This window comes from Drosophila teissieri, chromosome 2R, assembly GCF_016746235.2.
Source record: "Drosophila teissieri strain GT53w chromosome 2R, Prin_Dtei_1.1, whole genome shotgun sequence".
In the NCBI taxonomy this organism is placed as follows: domain Eukaryota; kingdom Metazoa; phylum Arthropoda; class Insecta; order Diptera; family Drosophilidae; genus Drosophila; species Drosophila teissieri.
Genome location: NC_053030.1, coordinates 16,427,986 through 16,455,325, shown reverse-complemented (window position 1 = coordinate 16,455,325; position 27,340 = coordinate 16,427,986). Strand labels below are relative to the sequence as shown.

At 42.1% G+C, this 27,340-nt stretch overlaps 3 protein-coding genes and 1 non-coding gene across 4 annotated transcripts in view; 2 read left to right on the top strand and 2 right to left on the bottom strand.

Moving 5' to 3' along the window:
- Positions 1-503: 503 nt before the first annotated feature.
- Trnag-ucc lies at positions 504-575 on the bottom strand. Its single transcript has one exon. It is a non-coding gene; the product is annotated as a tRNA-Gly (tRNA).
- A 13,107-nt stretch (positions 576-13,682) lies between these two features.
- Positions 13,683-14,826, top strand: LOC122614005 (transmembrane protease serine 9). The gene is made up of 2 exons (XM_043788456.1): positions 13,683-14,435; positions 14,497-14,826. Exons 1-2 carry the CDS (start codon positions 13,683-13,685, stop codon positions 14,824-14,826), a joined length of 1,083 nt encoding a protein of 360 aa, XP_043644391.1.
- A 3,270-nt stretch (positions 14,827-18,096) lies between these two features.
- Positions 18,097-20,104, bottom strand: LOC122614006. The gene has a single exon (XM_043788457.1). It carries the CDS (start codon positions 19,983-19,985, stop codon positions 18,153-18,155), a length of 1,833 nt encoding a protein of 610 aa, XP_043644392.1. The 5' UTR covers positions 19,986-20,104; the 3' UTR covers positions 18,097-18,152.
- A 5,315-nt stretch (positions 20,105-25,419) lies between these two features.
- Positions 25,420-27,340, top strand: part of LOC122613546 (leucine-rich repeat and immunoglobulin-like domain-containing nogo receptor-interacting protein 1) — a 77,366-nt gene continuing 75,445 nt past the window's right edge. The window contains exon 1 of the mRNA XM_043787762.1: positions 25,420-26,075. The gene's annotated coding sequence lies outside the window, so the exon portion shown is untranslated. The remainder of the gene's footprint in view (positions 26,076-27,340) is intronic.

The window sequence follows — 27,340 nt, the reverse complement described above, 5'->3', positions numbered from 1 at the left end:
GAATTTAGTGCAAACAAAACGCTTTGCCATACGCAAACGGCATACTAATTAATTCCAGAATCCAAGAATATTTAAACCCCTGCTCAGGACATCGTTTATTGACCTTGGATCGGACCAGAGATGTTCATCTGTAATGCGAACACCAAATTACAAGCTTAAATATTTGCACGTCGAGGCTAAGGCAATGTCAACCCTATTAAATTTTCAATGCAAATATTTGATTTTAAATTAATGGGCAGGAGTATACACCGCTAGACTCAACAATGCATATTGAAAGCATTTGTTTTCGAACAGGTGTTGCTATAGGTTTTGTTGATTACGACTTAATTTCCATCCAATTGATTTAGCTGTGTGTGCTTATCAATTATCTTGAGTCAGTCAGCACTAACAACGATGTGAAGAATAAGAATAACAATAAACCATATGTAAGAAACAACACTAAAATAAATGCTGATATTGAAATGCGAATTCTATAAAATAAAAAAAAACAAAAAGTTTACTTGTGCGTCGGCCGGGAATCGAACCCGGATCAACTGCTTGGAAGGCAACTATGCTGACCATTACACCACCGACGCCACTTGGAGAGCTGTAGAATTTTAACCCCTTTCACTCACCCCCTTACTCCCTTCTGTTTGGAAGTGAAACGTGTTCTAAAAATAGACCAAACGATAAGCGCGCTTAGCAAGTCTGTCTAAATTATTGAGATCTTTGTTCTCTCGCTTATCTAATTAGGTCAGCTTTGCCACAATGACAAATATTCTATATTTCGTTATGCTCAAACAACAACAACTAATTCGATTTGGCATATTGCCTCACCAACGTAGAGATAGCCAAATATATGCTAAGAAAACTATTCAAAATAATTACTCTCTCAACAAAAATCAAAGGCGAGGAGTGCTTCGTCACTACGTGGAATATATTAATTTAAAAAAATGTATAACATAAAAACTATTTATTTATCATTTGCACTAAGCTAATGAAGGTAATAAAAACGGTGTGCATATGTATATGTACATATATATTAATTAATAGGTATATGTATTAATAAATAAAAATTAAATTAGCATATAACATTTAGCATTGTGGTAAAACTTTGGCTTTCTAAAGAGTCCTCCAAAAATCGTGTGACAAATTAGTCTTGCACCACCTTTGATTACTTTTCCAACGCATTCAGCTTTACTGCTTTACAGTTCCAAAAGTACTGACAAATCTTTTATATGCAAATGCGGCGACCGGTGGGTCAAATAACTCCACAAACACACCCACTCGGATGGAAACGAACAAAAGGTTAAAGGCAGACCACATGCGGTCCACGAGCCAAAACTATTTATTACCCAGCAAACCTAAGCGCTTTTGTACTCGAATATTTATTTTCCGCCTGGCGAACCGTGTAAAACGATAGACAAACAGCAGTGCGAGCCTAAATAACCGAACCGTGTTTGGCTGCGATCTTTGACATGGACTCCCTAAAGTTATTTTGAATCGATCTTCCATGTATTTAATTAATTTGTATGATCCGCTCACAGCGTGTCGGTAATTTCCCGTATCCGAAAGCATTTTGCCGGCCCTAACAAATCGCTGGCAATACATCAAAATCTATCAAACGAATGCCCATTTCAGTTGGCTACCTTTTTCGACCAGACCCACTCTATGTGGCACATAATTGATGGGACTCTGCTGGGATTGTGGGATACGGTGGGTTTTCATCTTGAAAAGGAGGCAATACAAAGGGGAAAACAATAAGGTTGACACTGATGCCGAATGATGTCATTGCCGGAGTTACAAAGTTTCGAACCTGTTGCTCTCAAAAAAAGAGTTTCTCCCCTCTAATTTATATATTCCAATATTTCTTTTCCTTGGCTTTTTTGGGGTGCTATTGAGTTGTCTACTTTGGTTAATTGACTTCATTATTTGGGCTTAATCGCCTAACAAGGTTCCAGTTTTTTCCAAAAGCTTTTCTGTTTAGTCATGCTGGATTATGGAAGAAAGAGAAAGACCGCAGATATGGTTTGATATTGGAGTTAATCTTTAGTTGTTTCGAACGCCGCTGGAATGGGGATTAAATTGATTGAACTCAAATTTGCTTTTGAATAGTGAATTCCATTGGTTTTGCATGAAAGAACTCATTAACTTTGCTTCAAGCATATGTAGCACATAAAACAAAGTTGTTACATTTTGGCTTAGCATGTAAATTGCTTAAGCTGTTCGGTCTTATTTAGTAATTATTTTTCACGAGCTAATAAAGTGGGTTCTCGGGAATTGCTTGACTGGTTTCTCGAATGTAATGAAATGGTCCGACTTTACGGGTGTGCGTATCAAACTAATTATGGACCACAAGAACGCTGCATTTAACAGTCCTTGAAATTACATATGCAAAATGCGGGAAAAAAACACACATAAGCAAGTATGAATGGATGGGGGAAAACCAGTAAAAACGAAACGGAACGGAAACTGCATAATCAAAAATCACAGCAAGCGGTAATCAACGGACCATATATTTTCAAGATGCCCAGCCCCCTTCGGCCCACAATCTTCTCCTCTCGAGGAGCCCACACACAGCAACTATGTACGGCACACGGATGGGAATGGTCAAAACAAGTCCCCAGAGCCAAAGGATGCCAACTCATGTATGTGCACCGAGAGAAATTGGATGGCCAGCTAAATTCATAACCATATCAAAGTAAGTAAATTTTAGTGCTGCAAAAAGTGGCCGAGTGGAATCGAAGCAATCTCTGAGTGCCATTTCTCGCAGTGTACGCTGCTGAATGGGCTAAAATTTGTGCCGTGACTCGTCCGAAGCCCTCCATTTGCTATCCTCACCACATGCGGCATTCTGTTGAAAGGAACTTAGAGAGCGGTTGTCTAAGTTTCCAGACATTGAACTTGAATATGAATTTTTAATTGCATGCGGCATGCGAAACTTGCCCAAGCCAATTAATTACGCATCGATTTGTGACTCGGCAGGTTTTCGCTTATGGCCAAAACCCACAGGTATTGGCCAATCCAGAACAGAAATCCCATGCCACAATCCAACCGCCTGATGGGCAGTAACATTTGCATTTGACAGTGGGGCAACTTAATTGTTGCCTCTTCTCGACTCTTCTGACTTGGCAACTTTCGGAAATTGCTCAGTGGCAGGCTTGAGGGATGGAATCGAAGTCATTAGTTTTGATTTGGGGCATCATCATGAGTGCGCCTGTCTTTCGCCCAAAAAGGCTCATTCATCAATAATTTCCTGCTAAATCGCTGCAAACTGCATTCGACGAAGTGATTGACATCTGCTCTGCCTCCCGCATCTGTGACCTGATTCTCTGGTCGCCATGAGTCACGGCATCGAGTTAACCAAGTCAACCTGTTTCTGCTCCATGGCCGCTGGCTAAAATTTACCTGCCTTTTGAATAATTTTCAATTAACTACACGTATACGCAGGTACGACGGCCGGGAATGCAGCGATGAATAATAATTTCATTTAAGTGTGCAAGCTATTCATGTAGCTAATGCGACTGGCGACTGAGTTCCATTAAAAAAGGAGCAAAAGGAGCAAAAAAGAAGTAGAAACACTCCATAAAGGCAAAACTAATCATACAATAAATGAATCCTCATCAATTCATGGACAGCAGGAGCTCGCATTCGATGAGAGCATCCATCCTGGCCGTTGTCCCGGTGAGTAAGCCACAGATAGTGAGCCAAGTTCCGAGATCCCTGCTCCTTCCTACGGGGACTGGCCCCCAAATGAGCAAACAGCAAAAGCAATAAAATTTATGTTAAGTAGCGCGCCCATAAATAGCCAAAAGCGGCAATGGACTGAGTGGCCATTGGACAGCGTCGTCATCATCTTCTGGCCTTGACAATAGGAGCAAAAAAAAACCAGGGTACACTAGAAGAAAAGGAATTTTTAATCATAAAAATGTTTAGTTATACAAGCCAACTATATAATTCTTAGGTTCTTTTAATCTGAAGAAGTAAACAGAATGCAGAGAGACATATTTTTTATATTCTACGAGTATTCTAAGCATGTTAATGTATATATTTCTTTCGGTGTATTTGTAGAAAGATAGGGAGTGGGGCAAAAAATCGTGAAATCGTGGAATGATAAATGTCAAAGCAAATGACATAAATAATCGAATCGAGCGCAAACTCAGTCAGCCATGAAAGCGATGCGTTCCAAGGAGTTTGGACCCCGCAGCTGCAGGAGTTGTGGCAGGAAATCGGGTGACCAGGGGGTGCTCCTGCCTAGAGCCTATCATCAGCGACATTGGCTCCATAAAGAGCATAATCGGAGGAGGAAAGCGGAGACAGAAGGGGATTCGGAATCCTTTAACGTCGCCAAGTGTGGTCCGAGTGTTCCATTTGCAGATCCGATAGCACGAGCCGCTCCTCTTTGGACCGGCGATGATGCCAGTGCCAGTGCCAATGCCAGGCAAAAAGGCAAAAAGGTAAAGAGGCAAAAAGGCATACTCAATTATTGATAGATTATTTACTGTCAGTCAGCCAGCGCGTCAGTCGGGCAGTCAGTGCGTCAATCCGTCAGTCAGGCAACATTGCCAATGGCCATTGTGCCCCGATTCCGGGAAGAAGAAAAGCTCCGTCACAGTGCCATCGTCATCATCTCCCGACTCCGATTCTTGTACGCGACTTACATTAATCATCATGCGAAGCACCACTGTACCCCCTCCCCCTCTGGACTTTCTGCCCTTGTGGAGCTGTCTGTGCGTGCAATTTGTAGTTCTCTATAAAGCATTGCGCTGCGACTCCATATATCAGGGATCCCAACTGGAATAACCAGAATTTGCATTAACACATCAGCAAACGAATGAAACTGAGGGATAGAAACAAATGTACATAGATGCGTAGAGAATTTCACATCTAAATATTTTTGTTAATTTTGACATAATTAAATTAGCAATTTTACTCCGTTTGCCGTAAATCACTGAAAGTAAGTGTGAGCAAACAGTCGATGTAAAATGTTTATGACCATCCCCCCCTCGATCGATAAATCATTTCCCGAATAGCCAGATCAAAATAAAGTTCCTTGCCGATCATAAATCCCCATGAGGTGGAAATCGAGAAACACTCTCAGTGCCCAATTTCCATTTCCCACCTCATCTGGCCTCTTGGGCCGCCCAGTTACCGCCCCCCATTTTCGATTTCAATAGCTGGCGGTGGGGCAGCTGCACACCTTTATGGCTCATTAACGACATGTCGTGGCAACCACGATAGCTTTTGCATCCCACAGGCAGCTTCCTCCTCCTGCTGCAGCTCCACTCGCTGCGGCAACAAAACGGGCTCAATAAAAATAAAAACTGTCTGTCGACCGACCGGACTGGAGGACAATAAAACAAAATGGCAATTTACGATTTTATTTACGAGCTGCCGCCAACAAGAAGGGAACGTGGAATGGGTTAACTCAAGCACCCAGTAAACCTATACCGCCTATATAGTGCAGATCCATCTGCAAAGGTGACTTGGTGACTTGGTTACTTGGTGACTTGGGTACTTTCGCAACGCAAGGGAACTTCAAAAGGAGCCCAGCGCCCCGAAACAAAAATTTGTCATGCTCAGTGCGCTGAAGCCCCCAACTTCTCCGCATCTCGCTCTGTTTTTCGATGCCTGGTGAAATGGTTGTCTAAACTTGTGGAACTGCATAAATTATACGATTCTCGTATAGTTTGCGGCCACCAGGCGCAGCTGTCAACGCCCGTCCGCCCATTTTCCGATGCCTTTTCCACTTTTTTGTTTTGTTCCCGCCCACAATTGTGAACTGGAGCAAATTGTCTGCTCTCGAGAGACTTCAAAAAATTGACCGACCTGCCGCACCCCTCAATAATGCACTTTAATGGCCGTTGTGCACACACGCACGCACCAACGCCTCCTATTTCTGGTACCAAATCCCCCATTCCATATCCCCCATCTACCATCAATATCCCCACCCTTTGGCCATACATTGTGTGGCGTATTTTTGGGCATTTGTCTTAATTGAAAGTTTATTAGAGGCCCTTAATTAACTTTGTCATGCACTTCAGGTGTGAGTTTTTCGAGGGCGAACGCGGAAAACCGCGAGATTTTGGGGTTAGACTTTAATGGTTGCAATTAGTCAAGGGGCGGGATAATTCAATAAGTGTCAGCTGTGAAGAAATTTCGGGGTAAGTATTCGGGGTAAGATTCTCAAGGAAAAGTAAATGCTGCAGTGTTTAATAATCCTGCAGTGCTTATCTCCACTTTAAATGTTTTCCTGAAAAATTTCATGTTCCTAATTATAAGCAAAATACCAAAGCTCTTAATGCTTTGATCTAACAGCACTCTGCTGTTTATTACAATAATAAAACTTCACTCCAAATTTCCATAATAAAAACTACCGAAAAATCGACCAAGGCGAAAACCGAAGCGAAGAAAATCGTAAAAACTTTCCCAAATCTGTTTTTCATTACGCTACTAGAAAAATTGAACCGCGAGCAGCAAAAGAAGCTATCTATCTTGGCCGAAAGTGCGCCAGACGACAGTTAGAGGTACATACGAGTACATACGAGTATATGAGATATGTGAGCATGTGAGTTGGAGAATGAGCTGGAATATGAGGCTCTCGAGTGGCGATGGCGCGTAATGCATCATAAATTCACATTAACACTTTGCAGACATGTGCGCTGTGGTCTCCCCTTTGGGGCACCACTCCCCACTTCCCACCCTCCTGCCACCCGATCCTCGCCAGCCTCCACATTGTTGTCTGCTTTGCATTTATGGCCCTCATTTGGCGTTCTAAAAGATACATTCTGTGTGCCATTTGTGTCATCTATGAGGCGGAGTGTACGTGTGTGTGTGTGTGTGTGTGTGTGTGTGTGTGTGCGGCGAGACCAGGAGAATTTGTGCATCTGTTTCGGTTAGATTTCGGAAGATATATACTTGAACGTAATACCCTTTCCATTTTCATATATCATATTCATACTCACATGCTAAGCAATCTCAATGACTGAGAGATAAATATGCATTTGTAGTAGCTCTTCTATACAATTGTATACTATTTTGTTTTAATATATTTGCGGAATATTTTGTGCAAATCCAGGGTATTCCCTCTTCGGCAGCTAGCCCACCCAGCACTTGTTCCTCGTTGTGTTTTTGCTGCTGTTAAAGATGCAATAAAGATTTTTTCCCCATCTTTGTGGGCCGGCGAAGGCAACGTCGCTTCAGAATATTTACTTTTTAATTTTTTATTGCCCATTTGAGTGCGTGGAAGCTTTTGGGCATTTGTCAATTTTCACGATTTACGATCGACATCATCATCATCAACATCAGGAGTAGCACAACAAGAGCTTTTAGTTGTGCCATATGGAGGGAACTCCACAGCCCCACAGCTCCACAGAACTCCAGAGCTCCACTTGAGTGGCCCCGCCCTCCAGTCGCTGAAATCCCCTAGCTGAAAAGCGCCGACGACAGAACAAGATTTATGTTAATTTGTTGTGATTTATTGAATGATTTTTTATGGGAGTTTCACGCATGCTGCTGGCCTAAATTTTTCTCCGTTTTTCCAGACATGGAAAAGCCGGCAGACAGACACACAGAGGCACACCAAAAAAAACATTTGACAAAACCAAATGACATTTTGAGTGCTCCGCATGTTTGGTTAATTGAAAAAAGGAAAAGGAATAGGAAAAGAAACAGCATTGGATCGAATGAAATTGAAAGACTCCTTTTGGCACAGTTGGAGCTCGTTGTGGCATGTTTAACCCCCTGGCGCCCCTCCCTTAACCCGCCAATATGATCAATGTGCGTCTGTCATGCAAATTTAAATTTGTCCAAAACGAATGGAGGGGAATAAGATGGCGATAAGCTTAAGACAAACCGCAAGCCGCCACACAGGAAGAAAGTTCTGCGACTTTCAGCTCTAGAAAATATTATATTTTATTAAGAACTTTAGCTCAAGAATATATAATATTAAAAACTATATATACTAAAAAATCCATGCTAACCTTTTCTTATTCCTAAAACCTCCCAATTTACTAATCACTATTTTAGATTAAAAGTTTATATTGAGTATTATGTTTTGAAAAACTACGCAGTATTTTAAATATGTTTATTTATGTATATATGCATACTTGAACCGCGTTTGGAACAGCGCTACCCCATTTAAAGTATCTCAGTTATTTCAGAACCTATATCAGCAGAAAGTATCTTAAAAATGCAGTCAAAAATGAGAACCATTTTTTTCGTATGTGCGCCGGGAAGTTGATGTTGCTTTTGGGCCTAGACAAGCGGCAAGTTAATTTATGCACAACAGCAAAAACTGCCGGCGGAACGGCAACAACACAATGCCAATAAAAGGCTGCAAGGCAGACACAACAACAACAACAGCACCAGCAACAACAACAACGACAGCAACAATAGCAGTTGCAGAGACAACAACAAGAACAATTTGAAAATTGTTTATGCGTCTGCGCAGCCGCAAAAGTCGCCTTCGTCTTTTGCCTTCTGCGACTTGTGGCGCGTTTAGTGTTAAACGCTTGATTAAAATTCTTGTAACTGCAACACTTTTGTGGCATGTGTTGTAGTCGCCGTTGCCGTTTCTTTTGTTGTTTCTCTTGTTGTTGTTCGGGATCTTTATGGAGCGTGTTTTGTATCGTTTCGTTTTCTTTTCTTTTCCTTGAGCACAATGGTGGGGGTTATACTTCAGATAGAGGAGTGCATATACCATATAGCATCCACATCGTGTGTCTTTACCTGGCGGCAATGCGTCCCGGGCTATTGTTGTTGTTGCACTGCTGGTTGTTGCCGCTTGTTGCACGTTGCTCTTGTTCTTTTTTAATTGAATTGATTTGCATTTTTCACGCAGGCGTTGCTCATTGGGTTTGCTCTGCTGTCTGGCTATTTGCACTGTCATCAGTGGGTTAAGACGACCAGGTGGGGGGGTCGATTTGAGCACGGCGAAAGCAGAAAGGCACCGGCGAAAGCAGGAAATGCTGCAATTCGGGGCTGGCCAGTTAAATTAACCCAAATTAAGAGGAGTATTTTCCTTTAACCGGATGTGCATCGTATCTTGTGCATTTTATTAGTTATTCTTGCTAATATAACTACACTACTTCTTTAAGTCAGCTAGAAACTAATAAATTCTATTGGTCACCACTTTCCGCTATGTTGCCAAAATTCCAAGTGCACTCATAAAATCGAATATTTGTTAATTATAGCTTACATGCATCAACGCACGCCCCAAAAGAAAATTGTTATTAATTAATATGTAATTGTAATGGGCAGGCGGCATGACATGGCCGCACATGTGGGTGGTGGAATTTTGTGTCAAATCGCTGCTGGCTTTAACAAATTAATAAACTTCACCAGACACGAGAAAACCGCATAAATCAATTTCAGTAAAACGGCGCTAAACAATCATAAATAATAATTAAATGCTGTTCAAACTACTTTGGGCAATAAAACGCCCTCACACTGTCGCATTTCTCGTTTCGGCCGGATAATTAAAAACTGTCGGTAATTATTGAAATTTGTGGCCAGCGTCAGACATTGGTTAACCGAATGGCGCGTAAATTACAAAAAATTACTCACAAAATTTAATTCAATTAATTGAGTCCCGATGAGATGGAGCAGGATGGCGATAACCTGGCTGTCATCTCTTTCACATGCCTCGTTAGTCGTTTGTTTGTTTCCGCTTCCTGTTCCGATTCCTGACATCCATCTAACCATTTGTAACGCCTAATTGAGCAAAGGGCAGCTACCTATGTACATATATACTCACTGTCTATATCTATATATAAATATGTACATATAGATGTATATATCAAGGCACACATATCCATCTCGAGTGGACACAGTGAACTTTCCACTTCTAATTGCACATTTGTATGCCTAATCGATCTGTCCGATTCGATTTGTTTTCCCGTCTCTCATGGAATTTGTGTGCCGTGTTGACTTTTTTCCATACCACTTTTCCATACCCTAACTCATACCAAACTGATACCTTTCATCTACTGTTCATTCTCCTTTGAAGGTTACCTGTGGCCAGGTGTCCGTTTGAACGGTTAAAGCAAATGAAGCGTGACATTTTTTACATTTTCCCTTCGTTTTTCCGGCTGGGGGGCGGAAATTGTTGGGGAACTGTTGAGTTGGGGAAAGACTGCTCTATGTAAATTGGGTGCACGACAAAGGATTTCGATGGGTATGTTTTCCGAGCAATCAATTGCTCTTTAGCTGGTTGATAGCATTGTGTAACAATGGAATGTATAGGGCTAAATGGGCGGAATGTAAGAGTCAATCGTGTAATAGCCATTAAAACGTACTGTTGAAGTATGTTATATTATTCATCTAAGAAACACTAAAAGTTGGTTAGTTATTCATATAGAAAAACTTATAAGTTTGTGAGTTATTCATATAGAAAAGTCTATAAGTTTGTTAGTTATTCATATAGAAAAACCTATATGTTTGTTAGTTATTCATATAGAAAAACCTATAACATATTGTTGTCATTCATCTTCCTGACTCTTTCTGTATCTTCTGATGACCTCCATCTCTTCTTCTCTTTGCGTGTTGGTTTGGGCAGCATAGTGCCCACTGTACCACCCTTTTTCCCACTCATTTCTGCTTTGCAGCCCACTGTCCTTTACGATCTGTCATAAGCGGCTTAGCTGAAGTTGATTAGGAGCTCTCTCGTTCGCACATTGATTGCGTGTTGCAACAAACGCTGATCATGTAAATCCTAAGTTGCAAGTTTATGTGCTGCATGCCCTCTCTATGTGAGTGTATATATACAGACTTTTATAGATATCGTGGTAATGCCGGCCAGACGACCACAAAACCCACATGCAACTTCATTTCGCCGTTGCACGCAATTAAAATCTTCATTAGCCGCGTTTAATTTCCACTTTTGATTAAAATAAAAAATCAACAAAATGAAAATGAAAAGGCAAAAAGACGAAAAGGCAAAAAGACCGGGCAGAAAGGCAGAAAATCTTGTGACATGTGTCGCTGCTTATCGCCATCAGCCGGCAGCAACAAGTGGAGTTTTGCGAAAGGAGTTGGGGCTCTTTGGATCCGGTCCTCGAGCAGGACTCCTTGGATTCCAATTGGAATGGGAATGGGGATGGAGATGGGGTTGGGGATGGGGGATAGGGGGGATGCGGAGCTGGAGCCGGACACTTTGGCTGATTAACGTTGGCCGCTTGGCAGAGTCGCTATCAATGTTGGGCCTAAGTGACAGTTGACTTGTTTATCAATTGACAGACGTTGTTTTCCCTCTTATTTTACGTATTTTCCCCCCTTTTTTCCCCCTTTTTTTTAGTTTGGATCGGGTAACTGTTAATAAGCTTGTTCTGCGGCCTGTGAAAATGCTGCTTTTAATTAAAAGTCGCTGGAATGTTTTGGCTGCTTTGCCTGCTGTTTTGTAAGCCGTATTTTAAAGCCCGATCCTGTCACGATAGCGGCCACAGAGCTCATGTTCGACAACCAAGTAGTTGCCACAAGTCGAGATATATTGTGTGTGTGCATAAATATTTTGCCAGTCTTTGGTCTTTAAATCATGTTCACGCCGATCGGCCTACGCAATGCAAACCATTCGGTTCTCACTCAGATAAGCCTAAATTCCCTGTACGCAAAAGAGTATTTTGCAATTGCATATTTGGATTGTGAAAGGGATTCGAATTGGGCAATAAATGCGTCGCATTTCGAGTTTTTTTGCAAATAATTATTGCAATATTTTAATATGTGCAGATTTATTTAAAGTTAGCTTGTGTTAAAACTATATCTTTGCCAGCTATAATTTATCCCCTTTATTAAAGATTGCAGTTCTCTATTTTTTCCATTTTCCCCTTAAAACTTGGGGGATCAGTTATTTATTTTTCGTCTAATTTCTGACTTCTGTTTCTTTGCCATTTTAATTGGTTTTCTTTTGCGGCCCGCAAGCACAAACAACGGTCGAAAGTTCTTGGCAACCAAAACTTTATACTCGCACTGGACATGTTTATTACTTTGCCACAATTAAGCCATATATTTCTTGGGCAAAAGCTGCTCCCCTGCTGCCCCCTGCTGATTTTCCGCATTTTCCACCCGCTGCCTGCAGTTGTGGGTCAGTGGATTACTTTTCCGGCTCCTCAGCATTGTTTCTCCAACTTGGAGTGCTGTCGAGTGGCTCCCACTCTCTAATGAGCTGTCCCAACTGCAAAACGAAGTTCAATGTTGTGGCTTGTAAATCTCCCCACATGTGCTCCACTTTCCAGCAGACTCCCATTTCCATAAATATCAATTAAGCGAGTGGAGCGACTATCAAAAGTGACAGAAACATGTGGATGCGTCTCCAATTTCCCCGTAGAGTTGATTTGGCTCCTGGTCTTGTGGTCTTCGGGTCTTCAGGTCTTCTGGTCTTCTGGTTTCTCAACTGGCAACGGCTACCTGGCCTACGCAGTTTTATAATTGGACAATTTACTGAGGTGCTGCCCCTCCAAACTCCACAATTTGGCTCATCAGCTTCGTTGGTAGTCATTGGGAGTCTATAAAATGTAACTGGGGGGAAATGCTACCATTTGGGCGTTGAAGCATGAAAAACCTACTGCCCCATGTGGGCGTGCCCATCGGAATTGGAGTCGTGTGCTGGGGTTACAGATACGCAGATACGCCCCAGTGGATATTCCTATACCCCAAATTCAATTAGTTGAAGTCGAAAAGCTCTGCTCACAGTCGCATAAGCGGCTTAGTTTTCCACAAATACATAAACACACCCTCACACACACAAACATGCGGGGAAAAATGGTTATGAAAATGCTTTCACTAATTTCCACAGCTCTTCTAATTACACTTGGAGTTAGGGTCTGGAGACTTTTTCGTTTTCCACCGAGATGATGTTACTACTTAGTCACTTGGCATCCACTAAGCGGTCACTAAGCGTCAATATTTCATGTCTAAGCCTATTACAGATTATTGTGCCAGCTTACTCGAACGCAAATGACAAGTGGCGGGAAAATCGGAGGAAAAACTGAGGAAAATCGCTGGAAACTGAAAGCTTGCGGGGCATGGCAACAATATGTGTAGTGTCAAGTCTTGATTGGATCGCTTATTGAGCGGCTGATTTGCATAATGTTGGCCAAATAGTTGGGAAAGTTTCTAGGGAAACTTATTTAGGTTGTCATTTACAAATTTCCGTGGGGATTAAACTCGCACACAAAGCTGGTTTAGAATATGATTCGAATGGAAAGTTGAAAAACATGAAAAAGTAATAACATTTTCGTTGGAAATAAATTGATTTAACTAAAACTAATTACTTTGCTGTCATTATTTCATAACGAAATTCCACAGCTCTTAGGCTGCGCTGGAATTCAAATTACACATGTTTAATTCAAATTCCGACCCCATTAAAGCCGTTTAATTTAGCATTAATGAAAAGTGCAACACTCTGTGGGTTGGTTGGATATATGTACCCCGTGAAAACCCCTGACAAATATGGTCCCTTTGCCTGTCAGTTCAAACCCTGATTGTTAGTTAACCTGCGAGGCATTTACACTTTGCTGGCAAACATTTCATGAATTCATTTGTGCGACAGCCTGGAAAATGTGTTGCCAAAATGAAAAGTTACCCAGCCACATGATGCCAGTTGGCTGGATAGAATGAAACGTGATTCGTGATTAGCAGCCAGATTTTCTGCTTTAAATAAATGATCCACCACAGCATCCAGTTTAGTAGTGAAGAGTCCAAGAAAGATGAAGCTCCCATGGATTTTGATCGGCATACTCGTATTCTGCGGCTTGTGCAGTGCTGCAAGCGAACGGCGAGTGCGTCCAAATCAAGGAAATATTTTCGAGTGGCTGGGTTCAATATTGCTACCTGCAACAACGACAACCAGCTCAACTACAGTACTTGCAACAACTTCCACAACAACCAGGAGTAGCACTACAAGTACAACCAGAAGTACAACGAGCAGCACAACGAGTAGTACTACGACATCCAGAACCACAGTGGCAGATTTTCCCATAGAGAGAGATTGTGTTTCCTGTCGCTGTGGCCTGATTAATACCCTGTACAAAATCGTTGGCGGTCAGGAGACGCGCATTCACCAATATCCCTGGATGGCCGCGATTCTGATCTACGATCGCTTCTACTGCGCGGGATCACTGATCAATGATCTCTATGTTCTAACAGCGGCACACTGTGTGGAAGGTGTTCCGCCGGAACTAATTACATTGCGATTTCTCGAGCACAATCGCAGTCATGCCAACGATGATGTAGTGATCCAGAGACATGTGTCCAGGCTGAAGGTACACGAGCTGTATAATCCGCGGAGCTTCGACAACGATATAGCTATACTACGGCTGAATCAACCACTCGATATGGGGCAGCATCGTGTGAGGCCCATTTGCCTGCCCGTGCAATCCTACAACTTCGATCACGAACTGGCCATCGTTGCTGGCTGGGGAGCTCAGAGGGAAGGTGGCTTTGGCTCAGATACACTAAGGGTAAGAAAACCGATTTAAGCTGGTAAAAGTAACTATAAAACTATAAAACTGTGCAACTCAGGAGGTGGAAGTGGTGGTGTTGCCACAATCGCTTTGCCGCAATGAAACGACCTACAGACCCGGGCAAATTACGGATAACATGATGTGTGCAGGATACTTGGCGGAGGGCGGCAAGGATGCCTGCAGTGGCGACAGCGGAGGACCTCTGCAGACCACCTTCGACGAGCAGCCGGGTCAATATCAGCTGGCGGGGATCGTGTCCTGGGGAGACGGCTGTGCCAGGCCTCAATCTCCTGGAGTTTACACCAGAGTCAATCAGTATCTTCGCTGGCTGGCTTCCCATACTCAGGGTGGCTGTCACTGCATGCCATATCCCGAGGAAGATTACTGAATGGAATTTCTTGTAAATATATTTGAAATATTAATAAAATTCTGATATCTTTGCAGCAAAAACTGATCGCTCAACTACTTTGGCCATAACAATTTATGCGCCCACTTTTAACTAATTCCTGCAAAGTGCACACAAATTTGCAGCAAGCAGCACATCGATCAAAAGTTGTGCACCACTTTGTGGCTGGATTTTAGCAAATGTTGCATAAACTACTTGCTCATCCCCCGTGGAGCACATCCATATCCATAACCATAACCACATCCTTAACCGTAGCCCATTGGCAAATAAAAAAGCAATTCGAAACTGGGTTACAACACTTGAAGGCAAGCAGCTATTTGGATCCTTGTACCACTGTATTTTTTTTTTGGTGAAAAGTTTGCCAAGTTTGGCAAGCAGATGGAACGAGGCCATATCTCATACATATAAATCCCGATTTGCTGGCGAATATATTTTGTGCAATTTTGATTGTTATGCATTTTGCATTTCGCATTTGTGCAATCATAAAATAACTCTCTACCTGCTCGCAAAAATGGCAAGAAGAATGCCCAAGGACACGCCAAACTCACAGGAGCAAGTTTCACTGCATTTGGTGGCTAGTTCTGCATTCCGTATATAGCTTATTTACAAAGTTGGTTTTGGATTTGGTTTTGGATTTGGACTTGGAAGAGGCATGCAGATAAGCGCAAAGTTTTTAACAAATGTACAACAAATTATTTACTCAGGGGAACTGGTAAATTGAGTTTCGATTTGCTTGGTAATTGAGAGTTAAGGTTAGTAAGTTTGCGTTCCCCAAAAGAAAAGTTATGAATTTGCATCCCACTTGCAGTAGCTTTTAAAGTTACTAAATGTTACTAAAAGTTAAATAAAAATAATGGCCAATCACTAAATGTTACTAAAAGTTAAATAAAAATAATGGCCAATCAGTGATGAATGATGGTGATATTGGAAAGTTTTAGGATATAATAACTGCTAAATGCCTTTGTCTTTATGCTTCGTCTTTATTGGATCCGTAACTATATGGCCAACAGTCAACACCTCGTTTCCTTTTGGCGTTTTCCCACCAGAAGACAAATTGCCAAACCTTATAGAGGGGATACGTTCGTGTTGGTCCCATAAAGCATAGAGATACATATGTAAATAGTTTTATAACCGCTTTGGATCATTAAAAATCTTTACGACTCCGTATTAAAGTCAGACAAAAAACGGGAAAAAATACGAGAGTGAGAAGAGAAGAGAGAAATACGAACATTAATGCCTTGCCAATAAATTTGTCTCCCCAGCACAAAACTCGTAAAGATTTCCTACTCAAACCCATAAAGCAGTCTCAAAAAAAAGAAAACAAAAAGAAAAAAAGTTTGTGAGTCTCAGAAGTTAAAGTACTGCCGACCTGCATGGATTTCCAGCTAAACGACAAATAACTTGGCATTTAATAACTCTGCTTTTGGAGGGCCTTTCGCTGCCCCACATCTCACTTCCTTGCCCCTGCCCCACAACTGACTTCATTATGATGCAACAAGAGTCCCGACTTTATTCGTGGCTCCATAATTTAATACTGGCGCGCTTTGTCGCAAAGCGAATTTATGTGTTGAAACTAAAGCAGAAATTGTGGCCTTTGGACAGAAAAGGTGTGTTTTAAAGTTGTGTATTCAATTGGTATCAGGATTCTATCATCTGTATACAAATCCCTACCCTGCAAGCAAAATACAACGAGTATGTTAAACAATTTCTAAACTTGTGTTTCCTTCAGCATTCAGTGTTAAGTTTACACATGATAATTTATCACCCAAGAAGCCACTTTATGGATACTACATACCCCTGCCAGTATCGAGTGTCCCCCAAGTTTGGATCATCATTTAAGCATCAAATTTAATAATCAGCCTGTCATGTTTATAATTGTGACTCTTGGGGAATGGGGAAATGGGGGCGTGGTCAACTTGGCCCATCCTCGATGGGCAATCATGGCAAAAGCCACCGAAGTGCAGAAGAAGAAACATTTCTCAGAAGGCAAAACATGACACATCTCATTATGAGGAGACTCCCGACTGCCGACTCCCAAAAGAACTCAACCGCAGAATCCCGAAACGGAATGCCTCGCCTTCTCAGAGTTCGTGTGCTGCTGTCAGGGCATTTTGTTTATGATTTTGTAGCTGTCATAAAGTTATTAAAAGTATGTGACATTTTTATGACATTATGACGTCTTGACTCAAGGTTTCTTCCACTTTCCTCTCTCTTTTGCCAACCGAAAAATCTGTTTTTGGGAATACTTTCAGAGGAGCAGAGGAGCAGAGGAGCTGGCATATAAGAGGATACCGGCTTTTGTTTTCATCGCTCGAGAGTTCCTGCGAGTGAGGCGCAAAAACCGATTTGGTTTCGCCTGCCCTCCGTCCGTCCGGCTGTCCTGAAATATGATATCAAATAAAAAGCAAATTAAAGACGATAAAAATCGTGTCTCGGCTCACGCTGAGTTATATCACAAAAAAAAAGAGCGCTTATTTTTTTGCGCCTCTTGCAAATGCGGTGCGAGGTACACCAAATCCGAGATCCCCTTCGAAGTCAAGTATCCGAAGTATCGTTTAAGTTTCGCTTTGGTTCTGGTTTCGTTTTCAGTTTCGTTTTCGGTTGCCTGTTGTTCATCTTGTTATTTGGTGGCTCATAAAACTTGTAAACATCCGACTGATTGTGCCCCTGCCTGTTTTTCTTTTTCCTTTATTTTCTGGTTACGTTTTTTGTATCTGTTGTTTTTTTTTTGGTGAGTTCGTGTGGGTGCTGGCCCTCAGTTCGAATTGGTAAGATATTTTCAGATGATATTACACTTTTGATTGGCCTCGCCAATGGGGCACTGAGGGCGTGAGAGATCAAAGGGCGATAGGCGATTTAATTGCCCATATGTCCAAACTTATTGCCTTCCCAGGCCAAGGAGACCAACAAGAGCTATAATGGAAGTTTTAGATATGCCAAATGGAAGTTGGTTAAAGGAATGGGCCTAAGATTGAATAAACAAATGATATGGCAGAGGTGAATGGTCGCGAGATGAGCAGTTATGTTGGCCACTTTAGCTCTGTTTACTTATTAGCTTAACTTGAATGAAATATTCTGGGGCAATATGTTTAAAATAACACTTTCCTTCTCCACAACTAAATTCCGCTTTTAAGTTACTTAACAACGTTTAATTGTGTGGCGGAGAACCATCCAATCAGTCAAGGTGTATTGATTAGATTGAGGTTTCATTGATTTTTAATTGATTATTATAATAATTATTTTAATTGATTATTACTAATTATATTTCCTAGTTGCCTTAGATATACCATACAATTGAACTGTGAGATTCAAAGCGCATTTCGCTTGGGATTGCGAAGATCGTAGCGTCGGCTTTTTGGCGGCTCTGGAGCGTTCCTGTGCTGTATATTTCTATCGATATAATCCTCGTCGTCCTCGTCCAGGTAGTCCTCCTCCTCTTCCTCCTCCTCCTCCTCCTCCTGCTCCTCCTCCTCCTCATCATCGTATGGCATATTCTTCGCCTTAACATCGCTCGCTTCCTCGATGAGTTGCTCCTCGGAATCCGTTTGCACTTCAGCAGCATAGGAGTTATGATCGTCCCTTGAATTTCCCTTAAACTTAACGTTCTTTGGTTTTCTGGACTTGAACTCTTCCTCGTCTGCCTTGTAATCCTCACCCTCGCTGGAACTGGAATGCAGAGGTTTCGCCTGTCGTTTTGTGGTTTTGGTTTTGGCTCTGGGCTTGGGTTTGGCTTTAAACCTGGTGGTGCTGCTGGTCTGTGGCAGTTCCTCCTCCTCGATGAGATTGGAACCGCCACACAGTTCCTGCATGGCCTGCTCCAAGTCCGAGTCTTCCACCAGCTTGCGACCCGAGGATTTCAGCTTGGCCGCCGCCGAGGTGGAGGGCATGAAGTCCAAGTCCAGATCGGATGCCAGCGGTGGCAGGACGTCGTCCTCGTCATCCGAATAATTCATGCCGATGGGCAGGTTCTGCTGGAAGCCAATCGACTTGTTGGTGGCATCCATAACGATGTCCTTGTAGCCGGTGATCTTGCTGCCATAGCGCGGCAGATACTCGGAGAAGAAGTCGTTCACTTTGGACAGCTCCACCTTGCCATAGTAGCCCGCATAGTCGGGCGCTTGACCAATGCCGATGTTGATCACCGATTCGTGGGGCTTGACGAACTTCGCAAACGAAACTTTACTGGGCGCCAAATCGACTGGGGCATTGTTGAAAGATGAGCGTCCCCGCTTCACATTCAGTTGCGTCATGATGTGCTTGTTGAACACATCGTGGCTGTTGCGATCCTTGAGGACACCCAAGTCGGCCTGATGGCCCAGCAGCGTGTGGAAGTGACATCGGGCCACCTGCAGCGCAGAACGACATGTGTAGGCTGTGGAGCAGAGATCTCCGTGCCGACTCATCCTGGCAATATGGGCGTGGTTCGGATGTCGCGTTTCCGCCTCCGTTTGCGCACTCGAAAGTTCCTCCACTTTCGCACATTCCTGGGCCAGTTTCTGCAACTTCTGCAGCTGACCCTTGACGAAGTTCGGATTCCGATAGATCAGCAGGATGGACGTGGGACGAACTGCAGGCTTGCGCACATCCTTCGACCAAACGCGCTCGAATCCGTGGGCCAACAGAGTGCCCGTGAATTGCAGAGTATTGCGGCTATGAAAGATGGAACATCCGCTGGACAAATGCTCCTGCATGCCCTGATAGTCGACCTCCAGTTCGCGGCCACTCGCCGACCACTTGAGGAAGTGCATCGAGCTACAATCGGTGGCCAGGAAGAGTTTCACGACGAAACGATAACCGAGCAGCGGATGTTTGGGTGGCGATTCCGGGATATGAATGCCCAACTGCCGGTAAATCCGCCGATGGTTCTCCACGGCCTCCTTGTTGATGGTGCAATCGGGTTTAACTGCCAGGTCGAGTGGCTCTGGCTCCTGCAAAGGATTTGTTTCGCTGTCTTCCAGCGGATCCTCGGGCTCCAGAAAGTCCAGATACTCGGGGCTTTCCGGCGGCGAACTCGACTCCAGCTGTTTGCACTCGTTTTTCCAACTTGTTGCTGCGATTTCATCGTATTCATCAGCTGACTCCTCCTCGGCACTTTCATGCACTTTCTGTGGCTGGCGCAGATGGCTTCGGTTCCTCGACATTATCACTCCGTATTTACAAATTTCGATGACTTTTTCAGTGCTCGATGAAATTGTTGGGCGAACGAGCAAGCCGGAAAAATATTTGGACTGACAAACGAAAGGTTGACTCCATTCAGAGTTGTCCAGCAGTTGTTTTTCTTTCGGCAAAAGTGTTGCTACGTTTCTCCTTTCATTCCAAAAGAGTTGCCTTACAATATTTATCGATGTTTGGAAAGGAAAACACTTTCATATCAATATTTACTGCAAAATCCCAAATATTATCATTGATACATTAAAGCTGCACATGAAAGCGTAGACAGCCGCAGAGCAAACAAAGCTCCTTTCATTCGATTTGAATGCATTTCATGTGTGGCTCGCAATAAATCTATTGTTATTTATACCCCCAAAACACCCAGTTTTTCACTCACCCCTTTGTTTCCAAGGGCGGCAAAGTTCAAAAAGGAAAGTAAGGGAAGCCTTTCCATTGGGGACTCGATTCATGGGCGATATCAACAATAAAACGCACCAAAGCCGAGACAACAAAAAAGCCGCCAACACGGGCACTCAGCTGGTCCATAACCAGTCAATGACAGTTAAAGATAGCTTTAAATTGACATTTATATGAATATTTAATACACATCCTTTAATCATGAATCAACCATTGGGCACACCCCCAATTATTTCGACTGATGCGCGTTATTTGGATGAACAAACTGCTGAATGTGACCCCTTTTTATGGTCTTTTAATTATTTTTGGCACAGCCGCAAAAAATCGCACTGACAAGAATTTTATGCAATAATTTCACGTGTCGCCAGGAGTAAATTAAAAAAATGTGTTCAGCAACTTTGAGCTATTAAACATTGCTATACTCTACTCTTTATAACTTCTACAGTTATTCCCGAACTACTGATGTAATCAGGCTTGTGAATTTAGTTATGTATTTCATTACTCAATTACTTTGGCGAATATTTCCGCCAATTTGATTGTTCTTTTATTAGGCAAGTTGTTGTGTTCGCAGTCCGAATTTGATGACAAAGTTGTAGTTTCCCTTGGAAAATCGTAGGGCAGCCCATGAAAAGCTGCATAACAAGAACCGCGGCTGTATATGACGAATAAATTTACAAGTCCAGTTGGGGTAAAAAAATAAAATAGTATTGTATTCCAGCACGCACGTGATTTTGACAATGAAACCCCTTTCAATTTTTTCATTGCTTCCTATTTTTTGTTGCTGTTTCTTTTGGCGGAACGGAAAAGTTTCTTTTGTTGTATGTACATTTTTTACGATCCGAGTTAGTCGTGTGACGGAAGCCCCATATGAATTCATAAAAAGCACTATACCAGTTTCGGTTTCAGTTTTATTTTACGCCGCGTGGACTGCGGAACTTTATGTACTCCTTATCTGCAGAAGCATTGATCAACTGCATAGTGAGATCGCCCATCTCTTTCGTCTTAAAAATATTTATTGTAAAATGCTGGAAAGGTTCGTAAAACATAAAAGTTGGAGAGCCGCCACTGTGTTGTTTTGTTTTTGTTTAATGCGTGTCAAGTGGTCGTAGATTATGCATTTTTATGGTTTATGGGGCGCTACTTCGGCGGTTTTCCTTTTCGACTGTTGTTTTCCAAGCAATTAAAGATGAAGACGACTGAGTACGACCTTCCAGCCCCGAATTTCCCAGCTGTTTTCCTCCCATTCCCATTCCCTTTCCCCATGTCAATTGCATTTTTACGATTCCGATTCCATTTTCGATTATATTTATATATTTATTCTAAAGTGTGTCACTGCAGCAAGTGATACACTCTATTAGCTGCTCGATTTTTAGTGACTCATGTGCAGACAATGGAGTTACAATCCATCAATCATTTCGGAATGCCAGAAGGCAAACCTTGGGGTCCCATTGAACTTTCTTCGCCTTGAGGTTAAGCTAATTAAAATAAATGAATACGATATGTTCCACAATTTTAGGAACTGCATATTAAGGGCCAAAGTTTGGTGGACTCTGACAATTAGCGGCTAAAACATCACTTTGCCATACAGCATGCATAAAAATCATTTCTCAAAACACAATGCATATTAATGATCGTATCGTTTTCTCGAGAATTGCCATAATTAAACATATTGAAAGAGTTCACAATTTAGTTCATTAGGCAACGGATTTCTGGGAATGCGCAACGGAATAATTGGCATCTTGAAATGTGCTCTGCAAGTTCTAAAGGCTTTATAAGTATGATATCTTGAAAGTCTTTAAAAGTATGTCATTGTACTAAGTGCGGGAGATATCTTTTAGTAAATCAAGTAATTTATGTGGTAAACATAATCAGTGCAGATACAAATGTATCTTCAGAATATGTCTCTCGACCTTATCTACAATCTCGCACCCATGTAAACTGTGACTAATTGAATGCCTATTTCTCTTTCCTTGGCTGACCCTCTATCTGCTCCAAAAAATCCATTCCCGTTAAGACTGGAAGGCAGGCAACTTCTGGTTTTGGTAATTTGATATTTTCGTTGTCCACGAATTTTTCACTAAATATGTTTAAACTCATTTCCCCTTCTGGTATCGCTTTCACCCTCGTATCTGTAGATACATTATCCATTCCCTTTTTGTTCTTCGTCTGCTCGCTGCACTGTTTTGTCTAATGAAGCGTTTAAACTCCTGTTCGTTGATGATAATTAACAACACAACTCCGTTTCTGAAGAGTACTGAAAAGAAGGGATCTCATTAACCCTTGACATTTGTCACACGAACTCGGTGGAATTTCGGTTTGCTTTTTGTTGAAGATGAAGGACTTTTTCGAGTGGATTTCAAGTTTGAATTGAAGTTTCGGGCTCCTTTTGTCTGCCGTACAAGTCAATCTACGTGACATCTTTTTCGTCCTTACTTTTTTCTCCTTTTTTACTCCTTTTTCGCCCAGCGAAATTGTTGAAACAGATGTCAAATTGTTGTGCATTTCGTATGTTTTTGTTGCCTTTTTCCTATTGTATTTGTATTTGTTTTCATTTCCACATTTCCATCGCGGTGGTGGCCCCCTTTTGTTTTCGTTTGTTTTGGTTCATTGACTTTGCGCGGTTTCGAATTTCTGTGAAATACCCAAAACCCCATCCCGGCAGCAACTCCTCCGGGGTTCCTCAATCGATTGGCAGTCCTCCTCCAGAAGGGCAACTCGATATGTCCTCACTTTATTTTGAAGGGAATTGCGGGAGTGCCGAAAGTAAAGGGCGCAACACATGTGTCTTCTACATTCAAAGAGATCCTAAGATAATGCAATCTAGAGTTATGAGCTGGCCTAGTCGAGTTGCCATTGCCACGGGGAAATCGTTTATTTATGGCCAACATTATGCCCTGAAGTTGTATGCTTGTTTAAGTAGATCTAAAGTGGATCTACAAAGGCGTTTAGAATTTATTTGTGGTTGGCATGGTTCGTAAATTTTTAAAGGTTATGCTGTAATGAAATAATGTGCAACAGAAGTTCTTTATTCAGCTTAGTTATAAATAATTAAATATAAATCATAATAATATATGTAAATAATACATACAAACAGTTAGCATTATAGTATATTTTAAAATCTGTATTTAATAGTTGGTTGTACCTTAGTATCCACTTAACTTATAGCATCCGTTTTCCTAGTTATATCTTTTACCTATTCTTTGCTTCCTCGTTCGATTTTCCACACCTTTCTGCGCAGAGAAGAAGACGCGAGAAAGACAGCCGAAGACATGCAGAAAGTGCGAAAAATCATTTTGCGATAAATAATACAACTTCATCAGCGAAAAGCGAACCCCCAAAAGCGAGATGCTTCCCCTCCCGAGAGGACCACCCCCCCGAGGGCCAACGAGCTGGGAGCGTGAGGCGTGCATAAGTGAAATGTGCACAAGATACAAGATACAAAGATACATTCGGGACAACACCGCACCGAGCAGCCAAGCAGCCAAGCAGCCGAGCAGCCAAAAAGGTAATTAATCATCGTCATGGGGCGTGTGCACGATTCGCTTAACGTGCGCCTTTGGCGGTGGTTCCCCCGAAACCCCCCTTTCCCTTGTTCCCCCCACCAAAAGGGGGGGAGGGGTGCTACAAGGGGCAGGGGCGCTGAGTGAGGGTCACAGTTTGGTCTGTGCAGAGTCAGAGTCAGACAAACATATTACTCAGGGCATTTCCATATGGTTTGCTTGAGACGTACACCTAAAACTCTTAGCTGCTCTTTCGATGATATCTTCATTTAAGTTTATGCATTTAAGTCTTTGTTTTACAGAGTTCGTTTTTAGTAAATTAGTTATTAACTTATTTGACTTACTTACAGTGAAAGATAAACTAACTGTAGTGAAATAAAAAAAGATATCATCAAGTTTTTAATACTTCAGCTACTTACAATAGTTATACCCTTTATATATGTATGTATATTGTGCTACCCTTAGTTCTAACTATGTATTTTTTTCTCTGCACCCTCGACGCCTTCAGCTGCGAGCAAGGGGGCGTCGTGAGGGGGCGTGGCATGGCGTGGCAATAATCATAACGAGCCAAATTAATGCGTTTCATTCTACATCAAGCAGAATTCCCGTGCACTTTTTCTGTTTTTTTATCCTTCTTGGGCGACACATTTGCTGATTTAGCAAATATGGGGAGTTGGCAGATACTTTTCCCCTCAGATACGCGTGCGTATATTCCAACCCCCAACCCCCTCCCCCGAGTTTCTAATACTTTCTAAGCGCGTGTGTGTGTGTGTGGCGCCTACTTATTAAGTTGCGAGTTTTTAAATTTTTAATTGATTGTGTGGATGATTTCAGCGATTGCGTTTGGTCAACAGGGCGTTGCAAACTGGATTTATTTAGCTAATTGGATGCTTCTTAATTAATGGCCTCCGTTGGGTCGCCACAGTGCACCGAGTACTTCATATTTTAATACTAAATAAAGGCAATTTACTTGTGCATAAAAATCTATATTTGTATGCTATATTTATTTTATAAATTTGTGATAAAGGCGAAAAAAGTTGCTCTGTTGACAGCGCTGTTATCGGGGCTGATAACAGGCTCTGTTAAGTGCGCTACCTGTGGCCGCTGTGTATTTGTAATTCACTCGAATTGGAAAAAAATCCACGTGCTTATCAGACAATGCTGCAGAATTTATTGAAATAAACAAAAAACAGCTGTTGGTGCTGCCTTTTAAATGCTAGCCTCTCTCGCACACTTATCGCATGCGACTTTGTTGCGTGCGCCAGAGAGCGAAACCGGTTGCTGCGCTGTTAGCTCGCCAAATGTTAACCGATTGGCTTCGTACCAAAACGCGCTGTTAGCCCGCCCTCTCACGTGTAACTTCGCATGCGAGATGCACTGTTAACCGCTAAGGGTTAAAGTTGCGCCTGTTAACTCCAGCCGAAGGAAATTCGAATGTAAGGAAAGTGGCTCGTTCGCCTGTTCGCCCAACGCAGGCGGTTAGTGTGAAAAATTTCTTCGACGGAGGTGGTACTCACGCGGCTGTTCTCTCACGCGCTTGCAGTTGCTCTGTTATCGGCGCTCATCGAGATACAAAATTTACGTAAAGTTCGCTGGCCAATTGGAAGTAGAGAATGTAATGTGCGCGTGCTGGAAAGTTGTGCGTTTTGGGCCATAAAACACAATTAAAAGTGCTAACGAGTGGGCGAAGCCAAGTAACCGAATAACCGAAATAAATTTAAACAGCAAACGCTAAGAAAACAAGCTGCTGCGGCTTTAAAGATTTTATTGGCCCATTGTGTGCGTGTAATTGCCTTGATTGATAACCGCCGACAGCGACTTTTGCACCCATGTAAACGCCCAAAAAAATTCCAGAAATTATATATATTGAAAGCTCTCGAGTGGCAAGTGTGACCAAAGTGCGTTGGAATTCAATAAGTGAAGAAGCAGAGGAATTCGGGCGTTCATTCCCCCGCGTTTTACGCTTTGTTAGTGAGGAGTTGAGGAATTTTCAATTAAAATTACACACAGAATCAATGCAATTACAGAGACGATTGCAAAGTGCGCACTCGATGCAATAGAAGCAATCATTCATTTTAATGGATTAATTGAGCCCGAAAGAAATTCCTGCACATAATTCCAAAGTTCCTGCAAAGAAGTTGCAAGTATCTGCTCTACGAAAAGGTGAGTTGCTGGAATAATTTGTAATTGCAGGGGATTGCAAGAATTGCAGATGCACTTCGCTGCATTTGATTCTTATTGGAATGGGATAGTTATCATCTAAGTATAATTTTTTAGAATTTCTGTATGGGAATGTTATTATCTAAGTATAATTAACTAGAATTTCTGTATGCCAATGTAGTTGGAGGGTTAATCTTGATATGCTTAGGATTGATGTAGTTTTGTATCTGTGATAGACATCTGTTGATCTATTGATGAGATAAGATACCATTTGAAATTCTTGTCCCTGTATATGAGGAATTTTGAGGCTTAGAAACTGTATTCTTGATAGAAGAGTACAAATTGTATGGGTGCGCCAACAAAAAAATAAAATTAATGACTCGTCCAAAATGAAATGCAATTAAAAAGAACCATTGAAGGTGTCAATGGACTAGCTGCCTTTCGGTAGTCTTCCTGCCCCTCCCCTTGCACTTCCTCGGCCTTTTGGTCAATTTGATGTGGGTCAGAAGTGCATTTTCCGCATGCCAGGCAGGTTTGACATTTCTGTTTTTCGGATACCATCTTACCATTTTTCGAAGGAACGCAGCCCACGAGTGTTGATTAGCATAAATGTACAGCGGTTGGCATCTAATTAAAGTGAATGCTGGTGTTGCACTCGCTGGCTGCATTGAATTTAAATTCAAGTTGGCGGCAGTTGGCGGCAGTTGTGAAGGCTTTCCCGATCGACTGTCTAATTATGCGGCGTGAAAATGCAACGCATGTACAAATATTATTGCTGCAGTTGTTAACAGTAATTTCTAGTAGTTTCTAGTCGCCAGCTTTGTTTGCCTTTCGCTACGTGCGTCTATTTAAAGTGGATCTCGCATCGAATCGAATCGAACATTATTGAAACAGCTTCAAGTGGCCCGCAGGCAATTGTTTAAACACAGAACTTTGGCTTTTTGTGGAATAATGATGGATGCAGCCCAAACATGCCGCTCAAGTTTGTTGAGCATAAAGAAAATGTTTGAAAAAGATGTTTTTGTAAGAGGAGAGCTTAAAGAAATTAAACAAAAATTGCCTTAAAAGGTATAAAGAGTGGAAAATGTGAATTTGAGTTTTTTTTAGCTGCACATACTTAATAAATTGTTTATATTAACTAACCATTAAAATGTAAGTAAGGCAAGGTCCTCGCGTTTCACCTTAACCCAAAGCTGTCTCTGGTCACAATAAGAACATTGTTCTCCAAAACACATTGTATGTGGGGGTGAAAATCTGGTTCAAGTGCC

Excerpts from the sequence above, each read along its gene's own strand:
- LOC122614005 (XM_043788456.1), top strand. The coding sequence starts at position 13,683 with ATGAAGCTCCCATGGATTTTGATCGGCATACTCGTATTCTGCGGCTTG. Across the intron at positions 14,436-14,496 it reads TTGGCTCAGATACACTAAGG|GAGGTGGAAGTGGTGGTGTT; the intron begins GTAAGAAAACCG and ends TGTGCAACTCAG.
- LOC122614006 (XM_043788457.1), bottom strand. The coding sequence starts at position 19,985 with ATGTCGAGGAACCGAAGCCATCTGCGCCAGCCACAGAAAGTGCATGAA.